At 39.5% G+C, this 21,924-nt stretch overlaps 1 protein-coding gene across 1 annotated transcript in view; it reads right to left on the bottom strand.

Annotated features, from left to right (window-relative positions):
• CCDC152 (coiled-coil domain containing 152) overlaps nt 1-20,747 on the bottom strand; it is a 28,449-nt gene extending 7,702 nt beyond the window's left edge. The window contains exons 1-4 of the mRNA XM_027101184.1: nt 20,629-20,747; nt 18,799-18,904; nt 11,783-11,851; nt 3,177-3,241 (exon numbers count right to left, since the gene is read on the bottom strand). Coding sequence (XP_026956985.1) covers nt 3,177-3,241; nt 11,783-11,851; nt 18,799-18,904; nt 20,629-20,715 — 327 coding nt within the window. The 5' untranslated portion in view covers nt 20,716-20,747. The remainder of the gene's footprint in view (nt 1-3,176; nt 3,242-11,782; nt 11,852-18,798; nt 18,905-20,628) is intronic.
• Between the last annotated feature and the right edge of the window lie 1,177 nt (nt 20,748-21,924).

Consider the following 21,924-nt stretch of genomic DNA (forward strand, 5'->3'; position numbering starts at 1 on the left):
TTTATTTATGGCTGTGTTGGGTCTTCGTTTCTGTGCGAGGGCTTTCTCTAGTTGTGGCAGGCGGGGGCCACTCTTCATCGCGGTGCGTGGGCCTCTCACTATCGCGGCCTCTCTTGTTGCGGTGCACAGGCTCCAGACATGCAGGCTCAGTAGTTGTGGCGCACGGGCTTAGTTGCTCCGCGGCATGTGGGATCTTCCCAGATCAGGGCTCGAACCCGTGTGCCCTGCATCGGCAGGCAGACTCTCAACCACAGCCCCACCAGGGAAGCCCCCCCCCCCTTTTTTTTTTTCGGTACGCGGGCCTCTCACTGTTGTGGCCTCTCCCGTTGCGGAGCACAGCCTCCGGACGCGCAGGCTCAGCGGCCATGGCTCACGGGCCCAGCCTCTCCGCGCATGTGGGATCTTCCCAGACTGGGGCACGAACTCGTGTCCCCTGCATCGGCAGGCGGACTCTCAACCACTGCGCCACCAGGAAAGCCCTAGAGACAATGATTTTTTTATCTTTGCCTCTGAATTCTCATCACTATATTCAGAGCATATCATAGATGCTCAAAATATTTTGTTTAATTGTATGAATAAATGCCATGACAGCATTAAAATATGTCAAAAAAGCGCCAAAGCTATATTTTAAAGCCAACTTTAGGCACTGTTTGATGGTCTGTGCGCTTACCCTAATGTAGGATGAATCCCTTTGAATGTGGGCTGAATTTCTGTTTCTGAAAATTATATAAACATTCCTAATTCCCAGAAGGAGGTTAAGCATTACCTATGGTAAGGGTTACTTTTATGGGGAGGCTAAAGAAGGATGAATTTGGGGTTTGAGAAGTGCTCAACAGCCTCCTGAGGTTAGTTTCTTAGGTTGCTGAAGCATAGAAGTTATTTATTATGCTAATACGGAGAGTGGCATTGAGAGAGGTGTTGAGAGAGAAATCCTCCAAAGATAAAATTTACAATTTTTCCAGAGGTATGTTTCTACATAGAGAAACCACTTACAGGCAGGAGAAAAGGAAAGCAGGAAGAATAAAAGTGAGGTGGGATAGTGAGAAAGAGACAACGATCAAGGCAAGAGGCCCAGAAAAATCTCTAAACACCATAAAAGCAGGGACTTTGTTTTTACTCACTGTTGTATTCGTAACTCCTAGTGTATATCCCTTGATATATATTTTTTGAATGAATGAGAGGGCAAATAAGAATTAAGTCAGAGGTTCTTAGCCTAGACCCAGTGAATAGCTCCTCTAGATTATCAAAAATTCAAGGGGATATAGTCAGGAGTCCTACTTGGGCTATGTTTTTTTGCCAGGCAACTTGGAGGAATGGCTGAACATATCCAACCATTGCCTTTGATTAAAGCTGGGCAGGTGACTAAAGGGGTGACTCTCATAAACTGCTATTTTTCCTATGTTTGTATCTAGATTTCTACATGGGCAACTATAGAGTGCCTTTCATAAACTTCTCCTGACTCAGATGGTTGCATTAAGCAGTTGCTGCCCTGGGAAACCACAAGAGACAAATCTATGTATCTTTTCCCCATTGACTTTGCCACCTGAAATGTTCCCATTAATTTGGTAAGACCCAGGATTTTCACTGCACCCTTGAGGCATAAGCCTATCCTAAATGTCTGGGCTGGGGCCAGGCTGTATCTAATTAGGTTCTTCTCCCCTAGTTTAGCCTGTGCCAGCCCCAAGGAGTCCAATCCTTTCTTCTTTTTAAGAGGACAAAGTTCCAACAAGTTATTCTTAGTTGCCTTCTTTTCATTTGCTTTCTGGGAACTTTAAATTCCAAGGGACAGCTTCTGGTTATATTTTTGTTCTTATAAAACTTAATAATTCTTAACATATTCCATAAATATGGCCGTTAAGTAACTCCTAAGTTTGTTTCTAGGGAGTGGTTCTCCATATGTTTTGGATGTGCCTGGAGGTTTTGTACTAGAGAATTTTCATTGGATTGAGGTGATCTTTAGTTTGCTTTGGACAGCGATTAATAAGTTCAGAATCTTGGATCATGGCATTTTTCTCTGTAATTCCCATCCCTCTGAAAATTCATAGTATTCTAGATAAAGCAGTATTCTATGATGACATTTTAGAAGAGAAAAGAGGCAAAAATTTTCCTCCTTTCACTCTGTCCCAGTTACACCCTGACTTCACATTTATTGTTGAACTCTAGAGGCAAGATATGAAAATGATGGAAAAATAAAGGAAACAGAGGAAAGGAAAAATAAAGGATGGGATATAACCCAGAGATATTTAAATTATTTCAAAATTGGTGATGAGAAGCTAAATTTTCCAAGAGCACAGTCAGATGCCATTCATTACTCCTGAGTATTACCCAGAAGCCCTGGAAGGGTTACAGAATTAGCCTGTATTTCTTCAAAGGCTCCTCAAGTGAAGAACCAGATTGAAATAGAGATGATCCTTCAAGTTGAAGTTCTAAGCTGGATACAGATCCAAGTTGAGTTTTGGAAATCTTAGGTCTGCCAGAGTTTGACATGTTGGCTCTTAGAAGATGAGAAAAAATTAGCATAATAAACTTCCCACAGGGCAGAGGGGTGGGAGCTTACATTTACTGAGGACCTTTTATGTTCTAGGTACTGTGTTTTATGTTCTATAATTGCCATCATGGCACTGCTCTTATAGGAGAGAAGAAAACATAGCAGAGGGTATGTTGGCCCTTGGGAGAAAATTAATTGGTGATCCACATAAAATGCTGTCTTCATTTAGACGGTACAATAAAATTGCAATAAATTACTCAAATCATAAATATTGAACACATTCACTTTATTATAAAAATGTTTTAAAGTGCTAATTGAGTATATTCTATAGTAAAAAGTCTGGCACTCCCATATATATTTACTCTAAAAATTTTGGCTGTCTTTTTTTTTTTTTGGCGGTACGCGGGCCTCTCACTGTTGTGGCCTCTCCCGTTGCAAAGCACAGGCTCCGGACGCGCAGGCTCAGTGGCCACAGCCCATGGGCCCAGCTGCTCCACGGCATGTGGGATCTTCCCAGACCGGGGCAAGAACCCGAGTCCCCTGCATCGGCAGGCAGACTCTCAACGACTGCGCCACCAGGGAAGCCCTTGGCTGTCTTTATTAATGAAAAAAACTACTTTATTTTTTCTAATTTGGAAAGACAATGCTCCACAGGGATCTGATTGAATATGAAGACACACAAACTCACCTGTTCATGAGTTTTTAACTTTTCTTTCATAAGATCAGCATTTCTTTTTAGTTGTTCATTTTCACCTGTGTAAAAAACATCAGTGAATATCCTAATATATAGAACTTTTAAATTAATATGGGAATATGTTTAACATTTCAAGTTTCCATTCACGTATGTATTCAACACATGCATACAGCATCAACTACACACCAGGCTCTGTGCATGACATTGGGAATGTTGAAACAAAAAAATTATTTCTCCTCAAAGAACTTACAGCCTAGTGGTGAGACAGATGTGTAAACAGTTATGATATGCTATGATAATTGCTCTGTAATGGCAGTGTGTCTGAAATATGGCGGGGAGCTGTGGAAGAAAAGCTTAGGTCAGCTTGAAGTCAGGAAAGGATTTGTAGAAGAGGAACCACTTGAGCTGAGACTTAAATGATAAGTTGGAGGAATGTGTTCCAGATACAGAAAACTGCACAGAAGACTTTGGGCTTGAGTGAATATAGCACATTTGGGAAAATTACAATTCAAATACAGTATTGTTGGAATGTAAATTTTAAGGAGAATGTGTTAAATAGGTTGGAGATGTAGCCTAATAGGAGGTAGACATATTCTATATGAATAACTTCGAATTTTATTTTATAGGTTACAGAATCATGAAAGAATTTTGAGCAGTGAAGTGAAATGATTAGTTACATGTTAAAAAGATTATCCGGCAGTGCAGAGGATGAATGGGGGTGGGGGTTGACCCCAGAGGAATGGATATCAGTAACAAGTGATCAAGTAAGAAATAACAGGAGCCTAAATTAGGTCACTGGCAGTAGGAGACAAAAGGAAAATAAAGATAACTATTTAGATGATAGAATTAACAGGAGACTTAGTGACCGATTGGATAGCAGAGGCAAAAGAGAAAAGGGAATGTTTGCCTTCTAGTTTTCTGATTTGAGTGGTTGAAAACTGTTCATTGGTTTGGGAAAAATTAAAAGAGGAAGATTTTTACGAGTGAAGTGATGAATCTAGATCTTTACCACACCAAATTTGAAATGCTTGAGGTATCCAGAAGAATATTTCTTGTAGGCTGAGAAACATTTAGAGGTGGCCAAAGGAAGACTATCCTATAAAGAAGACTAAGAAGAAGTGTCCAGAGACGCAGGTGAGGGTGTTACTAAGAAAAGAGAGTTTAAGGGGGTTATAATCAATGGCAATAAATGCAGTAAAAAGATAAAATGAAAGAACTTTGAATCTGAAAACTTTGGGAGATGTTCAATTGTTCTAAGTTGAAGACTAGGTGAAGGTAAGGAAATGGAGAGAGTGAGTGCAGACTATTCCCTTGAGATTGGATTGTAAAAGGAAAGAGTGAGGGTAATTGGAGGGAATAAACCCAAAGTCAAGAAAACTTTGTCTTGTTTGTTGAAAAGGTGGGAGAGATCTGAGTTGTTTAAGTGCTGAGAAGAATGGCCAATAGAAAGAGGGAAATGAAAGAGAGAAAAGAAGAGACAACTGAAGATGCAATATCCCAGAAGAGAGAGGTGAAGAGAGATGAAAGTTAAACCCATGCAGAGAAATAAACTTTGGATAAGAAGAAGGATTTTCTTTTTCCTAAGCTAATGAGGAAGGAAGGAAGGATATGCCTGTGTATGAATACATTGGAGGAAGTGCAGTGGGAAGCAGGGGTGGTAGATGACAGGAAATGAGGTAGTTTATACCTGACAGCTTTCATTTTTTTCTGTGATATAGAAAGTAAAGTAGGTTGAAAGAGAAAGAAACATTTGAAGTTGGGGGCTTAAAGGATGAAAATTTAAAAAGCCAAGATAAATTAAGGGTATAAGTGATACTGGGACTCAAAAATTAAAAGGAGTCTGCAGTGTATGATTTTTCACCAATAGCCTTCAGTAGTCTGCAGTGTATGATTTTTCACCAATAGCCTTCAGTAGCTGTAGCAATGTAAGTAATACAGTGTATGGTTGGATTGATCTGTATTTGAGGATTAGTATAGTTTGTATTGCAGAATGGGTGAGGGAAACAAAACTACTGTCAAAAGAGAAGATGAGTGATATCCTAAGCTAGAAAGAAAGGGAGGTTTTAGCTTTCAGCAACATTATTAAGAACCACAGTTGTATTTATATAATGCCTTTCCATGTAAAACTTAAATAAGAAAAAATGAAATTAATTAAAATGTAGTTTTGCATCTTTAATTTGTCCTACTGTTTCACACCTATCATAATTGACTTTTTTTGTATATAACCAAAATGTTTCTCTTGATGAAGGATGATGGAGAAGGAGTGGTGCTTCACAGTTTTCTGTATTCACTCTTGTTAACCTCTAGGTGTTTTTAGGAAAATCAGATATACTTAGATCAGGAAAGAGCCAATCCTGGTATAGTGCGTGGTGAGAGTTCAAAATAGAGTCAGGATCTCTACCTGAGCCAGATATTAAAGGTGTTCAGAGCTAAAATTAGGCCAGAAGTAGGATTGGAGCCAGGACTGGAACTGGGAATCAGTATGAGATAGAGGTCAGGACTTGAGTTCAGTGCCCAACTGGGATCAGTGACAGGACTGAATGAGACATTAGACCTGGATGACAATAATTCCAAGTTCTGTATTATCCATACTCTGTCATATTCACAAAGTAACTTGCTGGGATATTGATTGGGATCACTTTGAATCTATAGAACAAGTTGGAAAGAACTGACATCTCGACAATATTGAATCTTCCTTTCCATGAACATGGACTTTCTCTTCATTTAGTTCTCCTTTGACTTACTGTATCAAAGTTTTGTAGTTTTTCTTATATATATCTTATACATATTTTGTTAGATTTATACCTAAGTATTTCATTTTGGGAGGTGCTAATGTAAATAGTATTGTGTTTTATTTTTAATTTTTAATTTAAAACAATTTATTTATTTATTTTTGGCTGTGTTGGGTCTTCGTTGCTGTGTGTGGGCTTTCTCTAGTTGCGGCGAGCGGGGGCTGCTCTTTGTTGTGGTGTGCGGGCTTCTCATTGCGGTGGCTTCTCTTGTTGCAGAGCATGGACTCTAGGTGCGCAGGTTTCAGTAGTTGTGGCTCAGAGCCTCTAGAGCACAGGCTCAGTAGTTGCAGTGCATGGGCTTAGTTGCTCCGTGGTATGTGGGATCTTTCCAGACCAGGGCTTGAACCCATGTCCCCTGCACTGGCAGGCGGATTCTTAACCACTGCACCACCAGGGAAGCCCCAAATACTGTGTTTTTTTTTTTTTTTTTTCTTTTATCTTTAATTCATTAATTTTTATAACACTAGGATTGTTTTCTTGTGGTTTTCTAATTTCTTTTTTTTTCACACACACACTGTATTTTACTTTTACAAGAGATAAACTGACACCAAGCATTGTAAATGGATGACAACAACAAAAGCAACAATGATTGCAATTACCAAACATGAGACACACTCATACTATGTCATAATATTGACATTCAGTCCAGTAATCCTCCACTGTAACAGCTCCTTTACTTTGCAGTGAAAATTGATTTCTATATTTTATTCCTCTGAGTCCTTGTGGGATATTTTTTTCTATTCAAACAGAAAGTCACAAAAATTATAATCATCCTCATCAGTCCACTCAGTCCCATGTAATTAATCTTTTTTCATCTTGATCTTTTGTTAGCACTTTTATGAGTTCATCAGATTTCCAGTAGAGTTCTGAAAATGCTTATTCATTCAGTTCAGCAGTATAGTCAGTTACCAGAAACCTGTACTTGTCAGAGTCATTTCCATGAATTCCTTGAAGATGAAACACTTTTTTTTTTTTCTTTTTTTTTTAACATCTTTATTGGAGTATAATTGATTTACAATGGTGTGTTAGTTTCTGCTTTATAACAAAGTGAATCAGTTATACATATACATATATCCCCATATCTCTTCCCTCTTGCGTCTCCCTCCCTCCCACCCTCCCTATCCCACCCCTCTAGGTGGTCACAAAGCACCAAGCTGATCTCTCTGTTTTATGCGGCTGCTTCCCACTAGCTATCTATTTTATATTTGGTAGTGTATATATGTCCATGCCACTCTCTCACTTTCTCCCAGCTTACCCTTCCGCCTCCCTGTATCCTCAAGTCCATGCTCTAGTAGGTCTGTGTCTTTATTCCCGTCTTGCCCCTAGGTTCTTCATGTCCACTTTTTTTTTTTTTTTAGATTCCATATATATAGCATAATGTTTTTTTTTTGTTTGTTTTTTTGTTTTTTTTTTTTTTGATAGGTATACCTGGATTTAATTCTCACTTCTACCGCTTGGTAGCTGGATAGCCTTAGGCAAGTTTCATACCTCCCTGAAATTCACTTAATTCAGTCTGTAAAATGGCATAATAACTTATTATAGCATCCTTTTAGGAATTTTAAATCAGTTCTTGAAATAAAAGTACACAATATATAGACAAGTATGGATTCCTCAATAGGTGTTTGACCTTTCATTTCTCCAGTATCCCACCCGCATCAAATAAAGAAAAATACTTTTTAAAATTTACGAATATTTCATTGTTGTAAAGTTAAAGCCATAAAAATAATCAAATGGCCTACTATCATACCGTTAGAAGAAAAAAAAAAAAAGGTGTTCATGAGAGTTCCATATTAGAATACAAGTTTTCCTTAGGCACCTGTTTATGTATGCTATTCTGCTCTTTACAATAAATAATTAAATTTAAAAGACTTAATTCCTCACTTTTAAGACCTTATTAGTTTACAAATTACATATTGACCTATGCTAAATTTTATACCGACCCATGCTAATGAATTCAGTACAGAAAACAAAAAACACTGCACTCAAGCAAACTACATATATATATATATATATATATATATATATATATATATATATATAAAACTTATATGAGAATTGCTACTCCAGCTTTCTTTTGGTTTCCATTTGCATGAAATACCTTTTTCCATCCCCTTACTTTCAGTCTGTATGTGTCTCTAGGTCTGAAGTGGGTCTCTTGTAGACAGCAAATATATGGGTCTTGTTTTTGTATCCATTCAGCCAATCTGTGTCTTTTGGTGGGAGCATTTAGTCCATTTACATTTAAGGTAATTATCGATATGTGTGTTCCCATTCCCATTTTCTTAATTGTTTTGGGTTTGTTATTGTAGGTCTTTTCCTCCTTTTGTGTTTCTTGCCTAGAGAAGTTCCTTTAGCAGTTGTTGTAGAGCTGGTTTGGTGGTGCTGAACTCTCTCAGCTTTTGCTTGTCTGTAAAGGTTTTAATTTCTCCATCAAATCTGAATGAGATCCTTGCTGGGTAGAGTAATCTTGGTTGCAGGTTTTTCTCCTTCAACACTTTCAATATGTCCTGCCACTCCCTTCTGGCTTGCAGAGTTTCTGCTGAAAGATCAGCTGTTAACCTTATGGGGATTCCCTTGTGTGTTATTTATTGTTTTTCCCTTGCTGCTTTTAATATGCTTTCTTTGTATTTAATTTTTGACAGTTTGATTAATATGTGTCTTGGCGTATTTCTCCTTGGATTTATCCTGTATGGGACTCTCTGTGCTTCCTGGATTTGATTAACTATTTCCTTTCCCATATTAGGGAAGTTTTCAACTATAATCTCTTCAAATATTTTCTCAGTCCCTTTCTTTTCCTCTTCTTCTTCTGGAACCCCTATAATTCGAATGTTGGTGCGTTTAATGTTGTCCCAGAGGTCTCTGAGACTGTCCTCAGTTCTTTTCATTCTTTTTTCTTTATTCTGCTCTGCAGTAGTTATTTCCACTATTTTATCTTCCAGGTCACTTATCCGTTCTTCTGCCTCAGTTATTCTGCTATTGATCCCATCTAGAGTACTTTTAATTTCATTTATTGTGTTGTTCATTGTTGCTTGTTTCATCTTTAGTTCTTCTAGGTCCTTGTTAACTGATTCTTGCATTTTGTCCATTCTATTGTCCATTCTATCTCCAAGATTTCGGATCAACCTTACTATCATTATTCTGAATTCTTTTTCTGATAGACTGCCTATTTCCTCTTCATTTGTTAGGTCTGGTGGGTTTTTATCTTGCTCCTTCATCTGCTGTGTGTTTTTCTGTCTTTTCATTTTGCTTATCTTACTGTGTTTGTGGTCTCCTTTTTTGCAGGCTGAAGGTTCGTAGTTCCTGTTGTTTTTTGTGTCTGTCCCCAGTGGCTAAGGTTGGTTCAGTGGGTTGTGTCGGCTTCCTGGTGGAGGGTACTAGTGCCTGTGTTCTGGTGTATGAGGCTGGATCTTGTCTTTCTGGTGGGCAGGTCCACGTCTGGTGGTGTGTTTTGGGGTGTCTGTAGACTTATTATGATTTTGGGCAGCCTCTCTGCTAATGGGTGGGGTTGTGTTCCTGTCTTGCTAGTTGTTTGGCATAGGATGTCCAGCACTGTAGCTTGCTGGTCGTTGAGTGAAGCTGGGTGCTGGCGTTGAGATGGAGATCTCTCGGAGATTTTTGCTGTTTGATATTATGTGCAGCTGGGAGGCCTCTTGTGGACGAGTGTCCTGAAGTTGGCTCTCCCACCTCAGAGGCCCAGCACTGACTCCTGGCTGCAGCACCAAGAGCCTTTCATCCACAGGGCTCCTTAATTTGGGATGATTCGTTGACTATTCAGGTATTCCACAGATGCAGGGTATATCAAGTTGATTGTGGAGCTTTAATCCGCTGCTTCTGAGGCTGCTGGGAGAGATTTCCCTTTCTCTTCTTTGTTCTCACAGCTCCCAGGGGCTCAGCTTTGGATTTGGCCCCGCCTGTGCGTGTAGGTCGCCGGAGGGCGTCTGTTCTTTGCTCAGACAGGACGGGGTTAAAGGAGCCGCTGATTCGGAGGCTCTGGCTCACTCAGGCCGGGGGGTAGGGAGGGTCACGGAGTGTGGGGCGGGCCTGCAGCGGCAGAGGCCGGCGTGACGCTGCAGCCCGAGGCGCGCCGTGCGCTCCCCCGGGGGAGCCGTCCCCGGATCCCGGGACCCCGGCAGTGGCGGGCTGCACAGGCTCCCTGGAAGGGCGCGTGGCCAGCGACCTGCGCTCGCACACAGGCCCCCTGGCGGCGGCAGCAGCGGCCCTAGCGTCCCATGTCCGTCTCTGGGCTCCGCACCCCCAGCCGCGGCTCGCGCCCGTCCCCGGAGCCCTCCCAAGCAGCGCTCCCAATCCCCTCCCCTCGTGCACCAGGAAACAAAGAGGGACGCAAAAGTCTCTCGCCTTTCGGCAGGTCCAGACCCGCCCCCCCGACTCTCTCCCGGCCAGCCGCGGCGCACCAACGCCCCGCAGGCTGTGCCCACGCAGCCAACCTCAGTCCTCTCCCGGCGCTCCGACAAAAGCCGGAGCCTCAGCTCCCAGTCCCGCCCGCCCCGGCGGGCGAGCAGACAAGCCTCTCGGCTGGTGAGTTCCGGTCGGCCCGATCCTCTGCGCTGGAATCTGTCCGCTTTGCCCTCCGCACCCCTGTTGCTGTGCTCTCCTCCGCGGCTCCCAAGCTCCCCCACTCCGCCTTCCGAAGTCTCTACCCGCGAAGGGGCTTCCTAGTGTGTGGACACTTCCTCCTTCACAGCTCTCTCCCGCTGGTGCAGGACCCGTCCCTATCCTTTTGTCTCTGTTTAGTTTTTTCTTTTGCCCTAACCAGGTACGTGGGGGGTTCCTTGCCTTTTGGGAGGTCTGAGATCTTCTGCCAGCGTTCAGTAGGTGCTCCGTAGGAGTTGTTCCACGCGTAGATCAATACTGTGTTTTAAATTTCAAATTCCACTTGTTCATTGCTAGTATATAGGAAAACAATTGACCTTTGTATATTAATCTTGTATAGCTCAACCTTGCTGTAATCACTTAGTTCTAGAAGGTTTTTTTTTTGTTGAATATTTTAGATTTTCCATGTAGATAATGATGTTATTTTTATTTTTTTGCGGTATGTGGGCCTCTCACTACTGTGGCTTCTCCCGTTGCGGAGCACAGGCTCCGGATGCGCAGGCTCAGCGGCCATGGCTCACGGGCCCAGCCGCTCTGTGGCATGTGGGATCTTCCTGGACTGGGGCACGAACCCGCGTCCCCTGCATCGGCAGGCGGACTCCCAACCACTGTGCCATCAGGGAACCCCCCCAAGACTCTTTTTGATTTATGGTTTTCTCAGGGTATATGCCCAGTAGTGGGATTGCTGGGTCGTATGGTAGTTCTGTTTTTAGTTTTTTAAGGAACCTCCATACTGTTCTCCATAGTGGCTGTATCAATTTACATTCCCACCAACAGTGCAAGAGTGTTCCCTTTTCTCCACACCCTCTCCAGCATTTATTGTTTGTAGATATTTTGATGATGGCCACTCTGATCATGTGTGAGGTGATACCTCGTAGTTTTGATTTGCATTTCTCTAATGATTAGTGATGTTGAGCATTCTTTCATGTGTTTGTTGGCAATCTGTATATCTTCTTTGGAGAAATGTCTTTTTAGGTCTTCTGCCCATTTTTGGATTGGGTTGTTTATTTTTTTGATATTGAGCTGCACGAGCTGCTTGTAAATTTTGGAGATTAATCCTTTGTCAGTTGCTTCATTTGCAAATATTTCCTCCCATTCTGAGGGTTGTCTTTTCGTTTTGTTTATGAAAACTCTCTATTCTTAAAGGTGCTTAAATATATCTTATTTTTTTAGATTTTACTTTTTTTTCTAACTTACCTTTCAAATTATGTTGATATTCAATGGTCTGTTGTAGCCCTTTTATCATATTATGAAGAGTAGCACATTCTAAAACATAAAAGATAAATTTATTTGAATATTATTTGCTTTCATTTTGGAATTATTATCTCAAAGTTGAGACACTTAAAATAATATTTAATTGACAATTATGAAACCTAATAAAGCAACCAGATATCTCAAAATAAATTATATAATAAATACCTTTTAATCACTCTTTAAGCACTCTTTAAGTCAAATGCACTCCAGGATTTAGTAATGAGTTTTCTAAGGCACGATAAACCCAGTATGTAAGGATTCCCCACCATGTGACTTAGCAACATCTGCCCTAGAAGTAAGGCACATTTGGACATGTCTGGAGAACTATGAGGTGTGTATCCAAGTGAATTTTCCATAAAAGAACATTCTAAGGAAAGAGAGTCAAGGAACATTAAGTTCTGTTCGAAAATAGAGCTGATGAGGTGTCATTTGGGAGAAAATAATGCTTTTCTTCCTCACTGTTCTCTAACCTGTCCTCTTTGCCTGAGTCCTAGAGCAAGGGAGTAGCAATAAAAGTAAAAACTCAGTGTGCTGAGTTACAAGGCATCAGCAACTTTGGTGCCAATGTCTTCTTGCATAATGGGAGATGGAACCTCCTTTGCAAGCATTAGTGCCCTGACATGTGCATATAAGCTTTCAGTATACCCTTGGTTATCACCAGCAACAGCTGATGGTAGCAACTTCTGTAACTTTAATCAGTCCACTTGGCTGTAAGCTCCAGGATAGCAGGGACTATTTTCTTTTTTACTATTTCTCCTTAGTACTTAGAACAGTTGTGGTCCATAATAGTCTTTCCATAAATATTTGTTAAGTCATTGATTGATTGACAGGCAATATCATAGTAAGAAAGGAATAAGTGGAGAAACTGTGGTGTGAAAATAATATTGTATTGATATTCAAAGTGCTTTGCCAATATTAAATCATTTAACCCTCTTAACCTTATGACATTGGTCCTAGTATTTGCCTCATTTTACATATGAGGAAATTGATATGCAGAAGTTTAGCAAATTATCCAAAGTTATAAATAGTAGATGGTAGAGCTACAACATCAACTCCAGCAGTCCAGCACCAAAGTCAATGATTCTAACTACTTTACTACCACCAAGAAGACCAGTGCAAGACCACTTCTTCAGAGTAATTTGAGTAGGTGGGAGGCCCTGGAAAGGGGGCAAGAACAGAGCCAGAGACAGACTCTGTGATAGTTATTGCTATCACATTTTTACTATAAATTTGAGAAACCCAGGTTGTACTAGTTTAAGTTTATAATTATACTAGCTAAATATATAATGATGAAAACTTCATAAAGAATAACAATATTTTTAAAAAGAAAGATTGGGGCAATTTCATTCGTATGTGCTTGGCTTAACAGCTAATAAATATGGAACCTTATGCTCTTTCTTTTTGTTTTAGAGGCCCACGGCCGATATTCAGGCACTATGCATTAGTGTGACACACTGACTAGTTTCCATTTTAGTTGGGTATCTGTTTTGATGGTTAAATATTAAATACCACATTTGTGTCTAACAATAAAAATTGTCTAGGTATAATAAAGTACTATTATTGAATGTTTACCCTGCCAGGCATTACACTAAGTACATTATAAACATCATAATCAGTATTCCATCTGATACTGAGAAGTTGGTATAATTACTGTGATTTTGCAAAGGGAGGAAGTCACCCATAGATGTCTGGTTACTTAACAAAGATTCCACAGTATATGGAAGGTCTAGTTTTGAACGTAGGTTTTTCGCATTTCAAATCCTGTGCTCTTAATTCAGTACTTCCTCAGGAATTGTAGGATATGCTGATGAAACCATGAAATTTGGAATCAGAGGAACCAGATTAGCGTTTTCTTTACTTTGTAGCTATGACACACTGGGTAAGCTACTATTCTCATATATTAGACTGTTCTGACAAACAAATGAAAAAATATACTTTCTAAATTCACTCACAAATATTCAACATTGTTATTGTTACTATTTCTCTCCTGTGTCCCATAACAATTTGTATATATTGCTTTTCTCCATTGTTCACATTACATTTTAGTTATTTGTGGTTTCTCCCACTAGATAGTGAACTCTTTCAGGTAAAGATATTTATTTTGATATTCCTTGCTTCTAAAGTGGTAACTATTTCATAGGTGTTCAATAGTTTTTGTATTTATTAACTAACTGAAAGAACCAGTACTGTGAGGGGAGAATTCAAAACTTCACCTTTCAGTTAGAGGTCTTGCACTCAGTCTCCATGTACTTTTTTCAACTACACTAATAGAAATGAAAGTATTTTGTAGAAGTTAAAATCTTTATGCAAGTATAAGGTTCTACTCCTCCCCATTCCCCCTCTACCTTCCCCACCACCAGCTCAGACAAAGTTCCCACCATCATCCATTTTTTTTCTCTTGCTGTTTCTCAGTAATAGAATGATGGTTAAGTGACAACTGACATTACCTACTTCATGTATGGTATTGTATTAGCTGCTACAATTAAAAATGGAGGCATAGATCCTGCCATCACTTGTCTTTGTGCCTTTAAAAGCATGAATCCAGCATTTATGAAATATGGTACCTCAGTAATCAGCAAATTGAAAACAGAGCCCTGAAACTGAAAGTATACTGAATGTTCCCAAAATGTGTATTTTCAAATTTAGAACACAAGGTGGCTCTCTCAACACACCTTTTTTTTTTTTTTTTTTTGTGATACGTGTGCCTCTCACTGCTGTGGCCTCTCCCGTTGCGGAGCACAGGCTCCGGACGCGCAGGCTCAGCGGCCATGGCTCACGGGCCCAGCCGCTCCGCGGCATGTGGGATCTTCCTGGCCCGGGGCACGAACCCGTGTCCCCTGCATCGGCAGGCGGACTCTCAACCACTGCGCCACCAGGGAAGCCCACACCTTTTTTTTTTTTAAAAAAAAAAACAAAGGAAACTGGCTCAATAAGGAATTCTTCAAAAGGTATCAATAGAATACCATTCATTATTTTAGAATAATAGCTTTTAATTCTCTTTGCAAATCTTTACCTGCATTATCATTTCTGTTGGACTTTACAGTGTAATTTGAAGTATACTATCCTATCCAATTCTTAAAAACTAGAGCTCAGAATATTAAGCTACTGCTTATACTGTATAATTTAGTAAATCAGTGATTATTTTGAGGTCACATTTAGGCTCTATCATTAACAAGCAATTTGGGCATTAATATCTATTTCATAAAGCAGTTGTAAATATTAAATACAATTATGTATGAAAAGGTTTTTTTTTTTAATAGTATATGATCCTCAATATCAATATTATACCATCTTGAGCTGGCAAAGACATTGTTTATCTGGTATCAAGTGAAGAAAATAAAATATCAAGATATCATTCTTTATTGTTGAACAAGTCCAATCATTATATGTAGTTTGTTCTTCCTCTCTAAGTGAATTAGTATACATTTTGCTTTCTAAGATATCATTCTCACTTGTTCTTTCACTTCTACTGCGTATTATTCAGCAAAAAGGCCATTAGATTTAGAATAAGTATAACTGGATTTTAAAGAAGTATTTGATTATGTTTTTCAAGTAATACATACACATGAAACACAAGTTTAGTGAAAAGTGACTATCTCGCCAATCTCTGCCCCAAAACTAGCCAGTTTCCTTCCCATCAAAGCAAGCACTGTTACCGGGCCATTGTTTAGCTTTCCAGAGATATACAAACATATAGGGGAGAGGGTGTTTGTGTGTGCATTAAGATACATTTTTATAAAAATGATAATATACTGTTGTGTACATTGTTGTTTTCATTTACTATATGTGGGAGATTATGTTATATCATATAAAGGTAGTTCATTTTTTTATCAGTTACATAGTATTTCGTTAAATAAACATACCATAATTTATTTAACCAGATATCCACTGGTAGATGTCACTCTTGGAAAGGCTTTCTCAGTTTTTAAAAACATAAAAACAAAACCCCCTATATTCTCTTCTAGTTTTTTTTTTTTGTGGCTTCATTTTTTGACCTTTAATTAACTTTATTTTTTAGAACAGTTTTAGATATACAGAAAAATTGGGAAGATATTACAGAGAGTTGCCAAATATTCTATACCTGGTTTCCCCTATTATTAACATCTTACTTTAGTACAGTATATTTGCTATAATTAATGAACCAATGTTGATACACTATTATTAACTAAAATCTATGCTTTATTCTGATTTTCTTAATTTTTACCTAATGTCCTTTTTCTGTTCTACGATTCCATCCACAATACCACATTACATTTGTTTATTTATTTATTTATTTATTTTGCCATACGCGGGCCGCTTACTGTTGTGGCCTCTCCCATTGCGGAGCACAGGCTCCGGACGCGCAGGCTCAGCAGCCATGGCTCATGGGCCCAGCCGCTCTGCGGCATGTGGGATCCTCCCGGACCGAGGCACAAACATGTGTTCCCCGGCATCGGCAGGCGGACTCTCAACCACTGTGCCACCAGGGAAGCCCCACATTACATTTAGATGTCATGTCTTCCTTGGGTCCTCTTTGCTGTGATAGATTCTCAGAGTTTTCTTGTTTTTGATGACCTTAACAGTTTTGCAGAGTACTGGCCAGGTATTTTGTAGCATGTCCCTCTATGTGAATCTGTCTGATGCTTATCTCATGATTCGAGGAGGTTATGGGGGGGAAGAACATAGAGGTAGAGTGCCATCTTCATCACATCATAGCAAAGGTATATACTATCAACATTACACCACGTTGACCTTGATTACTTGCCTTAGGTCGTGTATGTCAGATTTTTCCACTATATAGTTACTCTCCACCACCTCCTTTTCCATTCTGTATGTTTCCCTATAGTGAAGAAAGTCACTATACACAGCCCGCACCTGATGAGTGGGGTGTTATGATATACTTCCTTGAGGCCAAGTCATTTACATAAGTTATTTGGAATTCTGCAGAGATTTATCTCTTCATCCCCATTTATTTATTTAATCATTTATTTTTATCAGTATGTACTCATGGATATTTATTATATACTTTGAGTTATAATCCAATACTACTTTATCTATTTTGTTGCTCAAATCATTCCAGCTTTGGTCATTGAGAATTTTTTCACCTGGGTCCTTTATCCCTTTAACATACCCCTATCATTGTGGAGTTTTTATTTTCTTTTTGAGCACTTTCTTATTTTCTGGTACTACAAGATGCTTTAGACTCATCTTATATATTTCTTGCCCCAGTCTTAGAATCAACCATTTCTTCAAGGAGCCCTGGTTCCTTTTATTATAAGACGGTATTAGAAACCAAGATCTTGGTGCTAGGTTCGTTTGTTCCTACTGACTTTATGCCCTCTCAGTTGACGTAGTGAGGAATTATATGTATACAGCTTCTTCTTCTTTTTTCTTTTTCTGATGCCCAGCTCTTTATTAGTAAGGACCCTCGGTCTGGCAAAGGGAAGGCTGGGATGGACAGGACTAGCATCCGTCTAGGGGGATCTTCCTGGTTATCAGGTGGCTTCTGCACGCAGGTGTAGAGGAAATACCTTATGGACGAGACCCCCCCACAGGGCACCACTGTGACTGGCAAGCAGCAGAGGTAGGAGGGGAGCCCTAGGCACAGCTGGGCTCCTGGGACAGCAGGGCTTCCATGCTGGGCACAGACGCATCTTTGGGGAACTTCTCTAACTTCCAGGCAACAGCGTTGCAGCACACAGAGCCCAGGTGATGAACTTGGACTCTGTTGAAAACAGCGGTTGTCAGCGGGCTAGGGCAAGGCCTTCCACAGGAAGACGTAAAGCAGGTGCATCTGCGTGCCATTCATCACACACTTCTGGAAAAGCGTGACCATCTCTGATGAGCTTGAGGGAATTCAGGCTCTCTTGGTACTTGGTGTTCTCCTGATGCCTGGAACTGGTTGCATGGGAAGCCCAGCACTACCAGGCCTGGGGCAAAGTTGCCACTGCAGCTGGTTCATCTGAGTGCAGTCTCAGACCTTTGTGCCCCAGAGAAATGCCGCTTTCTCAATGAGTAGCACCGTGCCAGGCTGGATGCCCAGGCTCCCAGGCTCCCTGAGGGCTGATGGGTGCACAGAGAAGGTGTAGGGCAAGGAGAGGCAGTGTGGATGGCGGCTGCTGGGAGCTCAGTTGAGCGCATGGCGTGGACGTCCAAGAAGTGAGGGGAGAGCTTCAGACTAGGACAGCCCATTTTTAACACTAAAATTTTTGACCCATCTCACATTTCTTCTGGTGTAATTGTGAGGCAGGAATTCAACTGTACTTTTTCCATGTGTTTGAAGACCTGGACTGAGCCTTGGATTTGCCATTTCTTTTTTTTTAAGATTTTTTAATGTAGAGCATTTTTTAAAAAGTCTATTGAATTTGTTACAATATTGCTTCCGTTTTATGTTTTTGGTTTTTTGGCTGCGAGGCATGTGGGATCTTAGCTCCCCGACCAGGGATTGAACCTGCACCCCCTGCGTTGGAAGGCGAAGTCTTAACCACTGTACCGCCAAATCCAGGGAAGTCCCTGGATTAGCCATTTCTTAGCTGACTGGACTCAGACAGATTACCTTCTTTTTTTTTTTTTTTGCGGTACGCGGGCCTCTCACTGTTGTGGCCTCTCCCCTTGCGGAGCACAGGCTCTGGACGCGCAGGCTCAGCAGCCATGGCTCATGGGCCCAGCCGCTCCGCAGCATGTGGGATCCTCCCGGACTGGGGCACGAACCCGCATCCCCTGCATCGGCAGGCAGACTCTCAACCACTGCGCCACCAGGGAAGCCCCAGATTACCTTCTTTTGTTCATGTTTCTTCATTACCAAGGTGGAATAGTAATACCAGTCCTATCTGTCTTTCAGGTTTATATTAAGGATAAAATGAAATGATAGTCTGGAAAGTTCTATGTGAATTTAAAATATTTTACAAATGTAAAATCACTGTTACAGCAAAAAGCACACTCATTAGAATTACTATTTCTATAGGCAGCAGAGAACTAACCTTCTTTAATTGCGACCTCCTTTGTTTGCATTGCTTTCAATAAACAGTTAGCTTTTTCCAACTGCATATCCAGTATATTGTTCTTTCCACTGTTTTCTATCATCCTCTATAGAAGAAACAGAATACATATTACCACTAAATCAATGCTGCTCTTTTGATTTTTTACCTAAAGATATGAAGACTAATGAAAATACAAACCATTTAATACCTGAGAGTCTAATAATTAAGCCTGGCATATATTCTTGAATAAGCCAACTTTCTAATTTATCTTTAATTTAAAGAGTAAGATGATAAAAAGTTAAAACAGATGAACACTTATGAAAAGTTATAAAAAGTAAAAATATGATCTAATTTGAACCTCCTTCTTTCCAACTATTCAACCTCCAGTCCTTCGATTAACAATTCCTTATAAATATTTCCAAAATATTTTGTGACTATACAACTATAGGAAAGGGTCGTATTTACTCTGTTCTGTACCTTGGATGTTCCACTTAGTACTATTTTCTTGGAGATGATGTCACATAAGCACATAAAGGTCTGCCTCATTCTTTTTAACAGCTGCATTGTTTCATTCATGAATATAATTTATTTAAATAGTTCCCTACTGAGGAAGATTTGTGCTGTTTCCACTTTTTGCTATTATAGACAATGAATAAATATTCTTCAACATATCTCTTTGATATCTTTGTGAATAGTGAAATAGCTGCCATGTATCCTTCAAGCACCTTCAAAAATCATCAATTCATGACCTGTCCTGTATCATCTATACCTTTACCCAATCCTAGTCTCACCACTTTTGAATTTATCTCAAAGCAACTCCTTGACATTATATTGTTCCATCCATAAATATTATCATTTATATGCATCTCTAAGAGATGACTCAAAAATACAAGGACAGTACCATTATAACATCAAAAAATGAACAATATTTCTTATTTAAAATGTCTAAGAATATAAGAGCTAATTCCAAATTAATCTTCAAATACTTTGTACAAATTCTTCTCCCACCAAAGTGCTTATTTCCTTCTCTTTCTCTCTTACTTTGGTCAGAATCACTTGGTTAAGAAAACCCAGGTTCATCGTTGAAAAAAAAGCTCATGTTATCTCAAAATACCCATTGTCACGAAAATTCTTGCATTATGGCAATACTAAATTGTACAGAGGAAAAGAAAGAATAGAGAAGGATGATAAGAAAAGGAGAGAAAATAGAAGTAGGTATTATTCCCGCTCCTATTCCTGTTTCACAAATCCACCTCCCAAGTCTTTAATTTATCCATCTACATTTCTCAACAGCTATTCCTACTCCTCTCCCAGACACAGGAGGAGAGAAAAAGCCTAATATATACTTGTGGGTACGGTCTACCATGTAATTTGTCCAGAGTTGGGGAGGGGGATTTTAATCAAGTCTGCTTTTAGGCAAAAGAGAAGAAAAAGGGAACAAATAAAATAGGAAAGACTAAAAAATTAAGAGTTAGTCATAATGGCAAGAGATTGAGGATTGAGTCTACTTCAATTCTTACTAAACCATTCTTGAATTTATGGACATCCTGGGTACTTACACATGTATTTCCCCTTTAAGTTTAGCAAAAGTGTATCAATTATTAATTCCCTTGCCCCACAAACATGTTGATATATTAGTATAAACGAGCCAAAACCACATGTTTTAAATACAGATTTTAAAAATGAGAGAGAGGGGCTTAGCAAAATGCATTTCCATTATTTTTACCTTGCTTATTTTTTTGTACATTTTTTTTCTTCCCAACTCCCTCCATTGGCAAAATCTGTTCCACTTTTCCTTATATTCTACAACTGTTTGATATCATTACATACCTTTTCTATCTGTGAGAAGTCATTTATAAGTTTGTCAATATTCACGTTGCTAATCTTTTTCATACATCCTTCACTGCTTTGATTCATATCTAAACTAATGAAGAGTAGATAGTGTTAAAACAAACCAACAAACAATATACAAAGCATATAATAGTGGTAATAGCTCAAATACTAAAGTTTCTGTACTCCACTCATGGGGTACCTACTTGAGCTCCATTGCACTCAGAGAATTTTTATTATACCCCCAGTATTAACCATGGTCAAATGAATTAAGGTTTCTCCACTCCTCTCCACACCCACACCAGCCAAGTTTTCTCTAAACCAATCTAAAATTAGTGCAATGATATGTGCATATGTAGAAATTATTTGTCCCTATTACACAAAAAACAAATTATGCCACTGTTCAACTCTCATCTCTTTGCCATCAGTATGGCTGTACTTAAAATCTGATGCATTACTAAATCTGATGCATGACTTTTAAATATAGGTGTTCTCAATTTAAGATGTTTATAATATTTAATTATCATGCCACAAATATTTTTTGCTGCATTTCTTGGTAGTCTGCCTGTTGCTAGGAATTGAACTGTGTCACCTCCAAAATTCTTATGTTGACGCTCTAAACTCCAGTGTGACTGTATTTGGAGATAGAATCTTTAGGAGATAATTAAGGTTAATTAAGGATAATTAAGGAATGAAATCATAAAGGTGGGGCCCTAATCTAATAGGACTGTGGCCTTATAAGAAGAGGAAGAGAGAGAGTGCTCTTGTTTTCTCTCCACATGTTCACACTGAGGATAGGCCTTGTGAGCACACAGTGAGATGGTGGTTGTCTGAAACCCAAGGAGAGAGCCCTCGTGAGGTATCAAGCCTGCTGGCACCTTAATTTTGGACTTCCCAGCTTCCAGAACTGTGAGAAAATAAATTTCTCTTGTTTAAGCCACTCAGCCTATAGTATTTTGTTATAGCAGCCTGAGTAGACAATACAATTATTGAATATTTTTCATATTTTGTATGGTAACCTGTTTGGTAAATAAAGGACATAAGGAAATTAATATGCTCAAAGCAATTGCTAAGTATTTCTATTCTCTTATTTTGTATAAGAATACTTTGGGATATAGCCAACTAACTGTTGAAGTGAAGAATGAGTTTCAGTTTTAGTTCTATGGAACCAATCACAAGAAATTCTGCAGAATTCCAGAGGTAAACTCATTTAGTTAGGATGGAGAAATTGACTTTTGCAAAACAGTAAGCATTTACATTTACATTACATTACATTACATTTACATTTGAGTCTAG

The sequence above is a fragment of the Aethalodelphis obliquidens genome, unplaced genomic scaffold (assembly GCF_003676395.1).
Source record: "Aethalodelphis obliquidens isolate GAN/ISIS:26980383/991018 unplaced genomic scaffold, ASM367639v1 scaffold4, whole genome shotgun sequence".
Classification (NCBI taxonomy): Eukaryota; Metazoa; Chordata; class Mammalia; order Artiodactyla; family Delphinidae; genus Aethalodelphis; species Aethalodelphis obliquidens.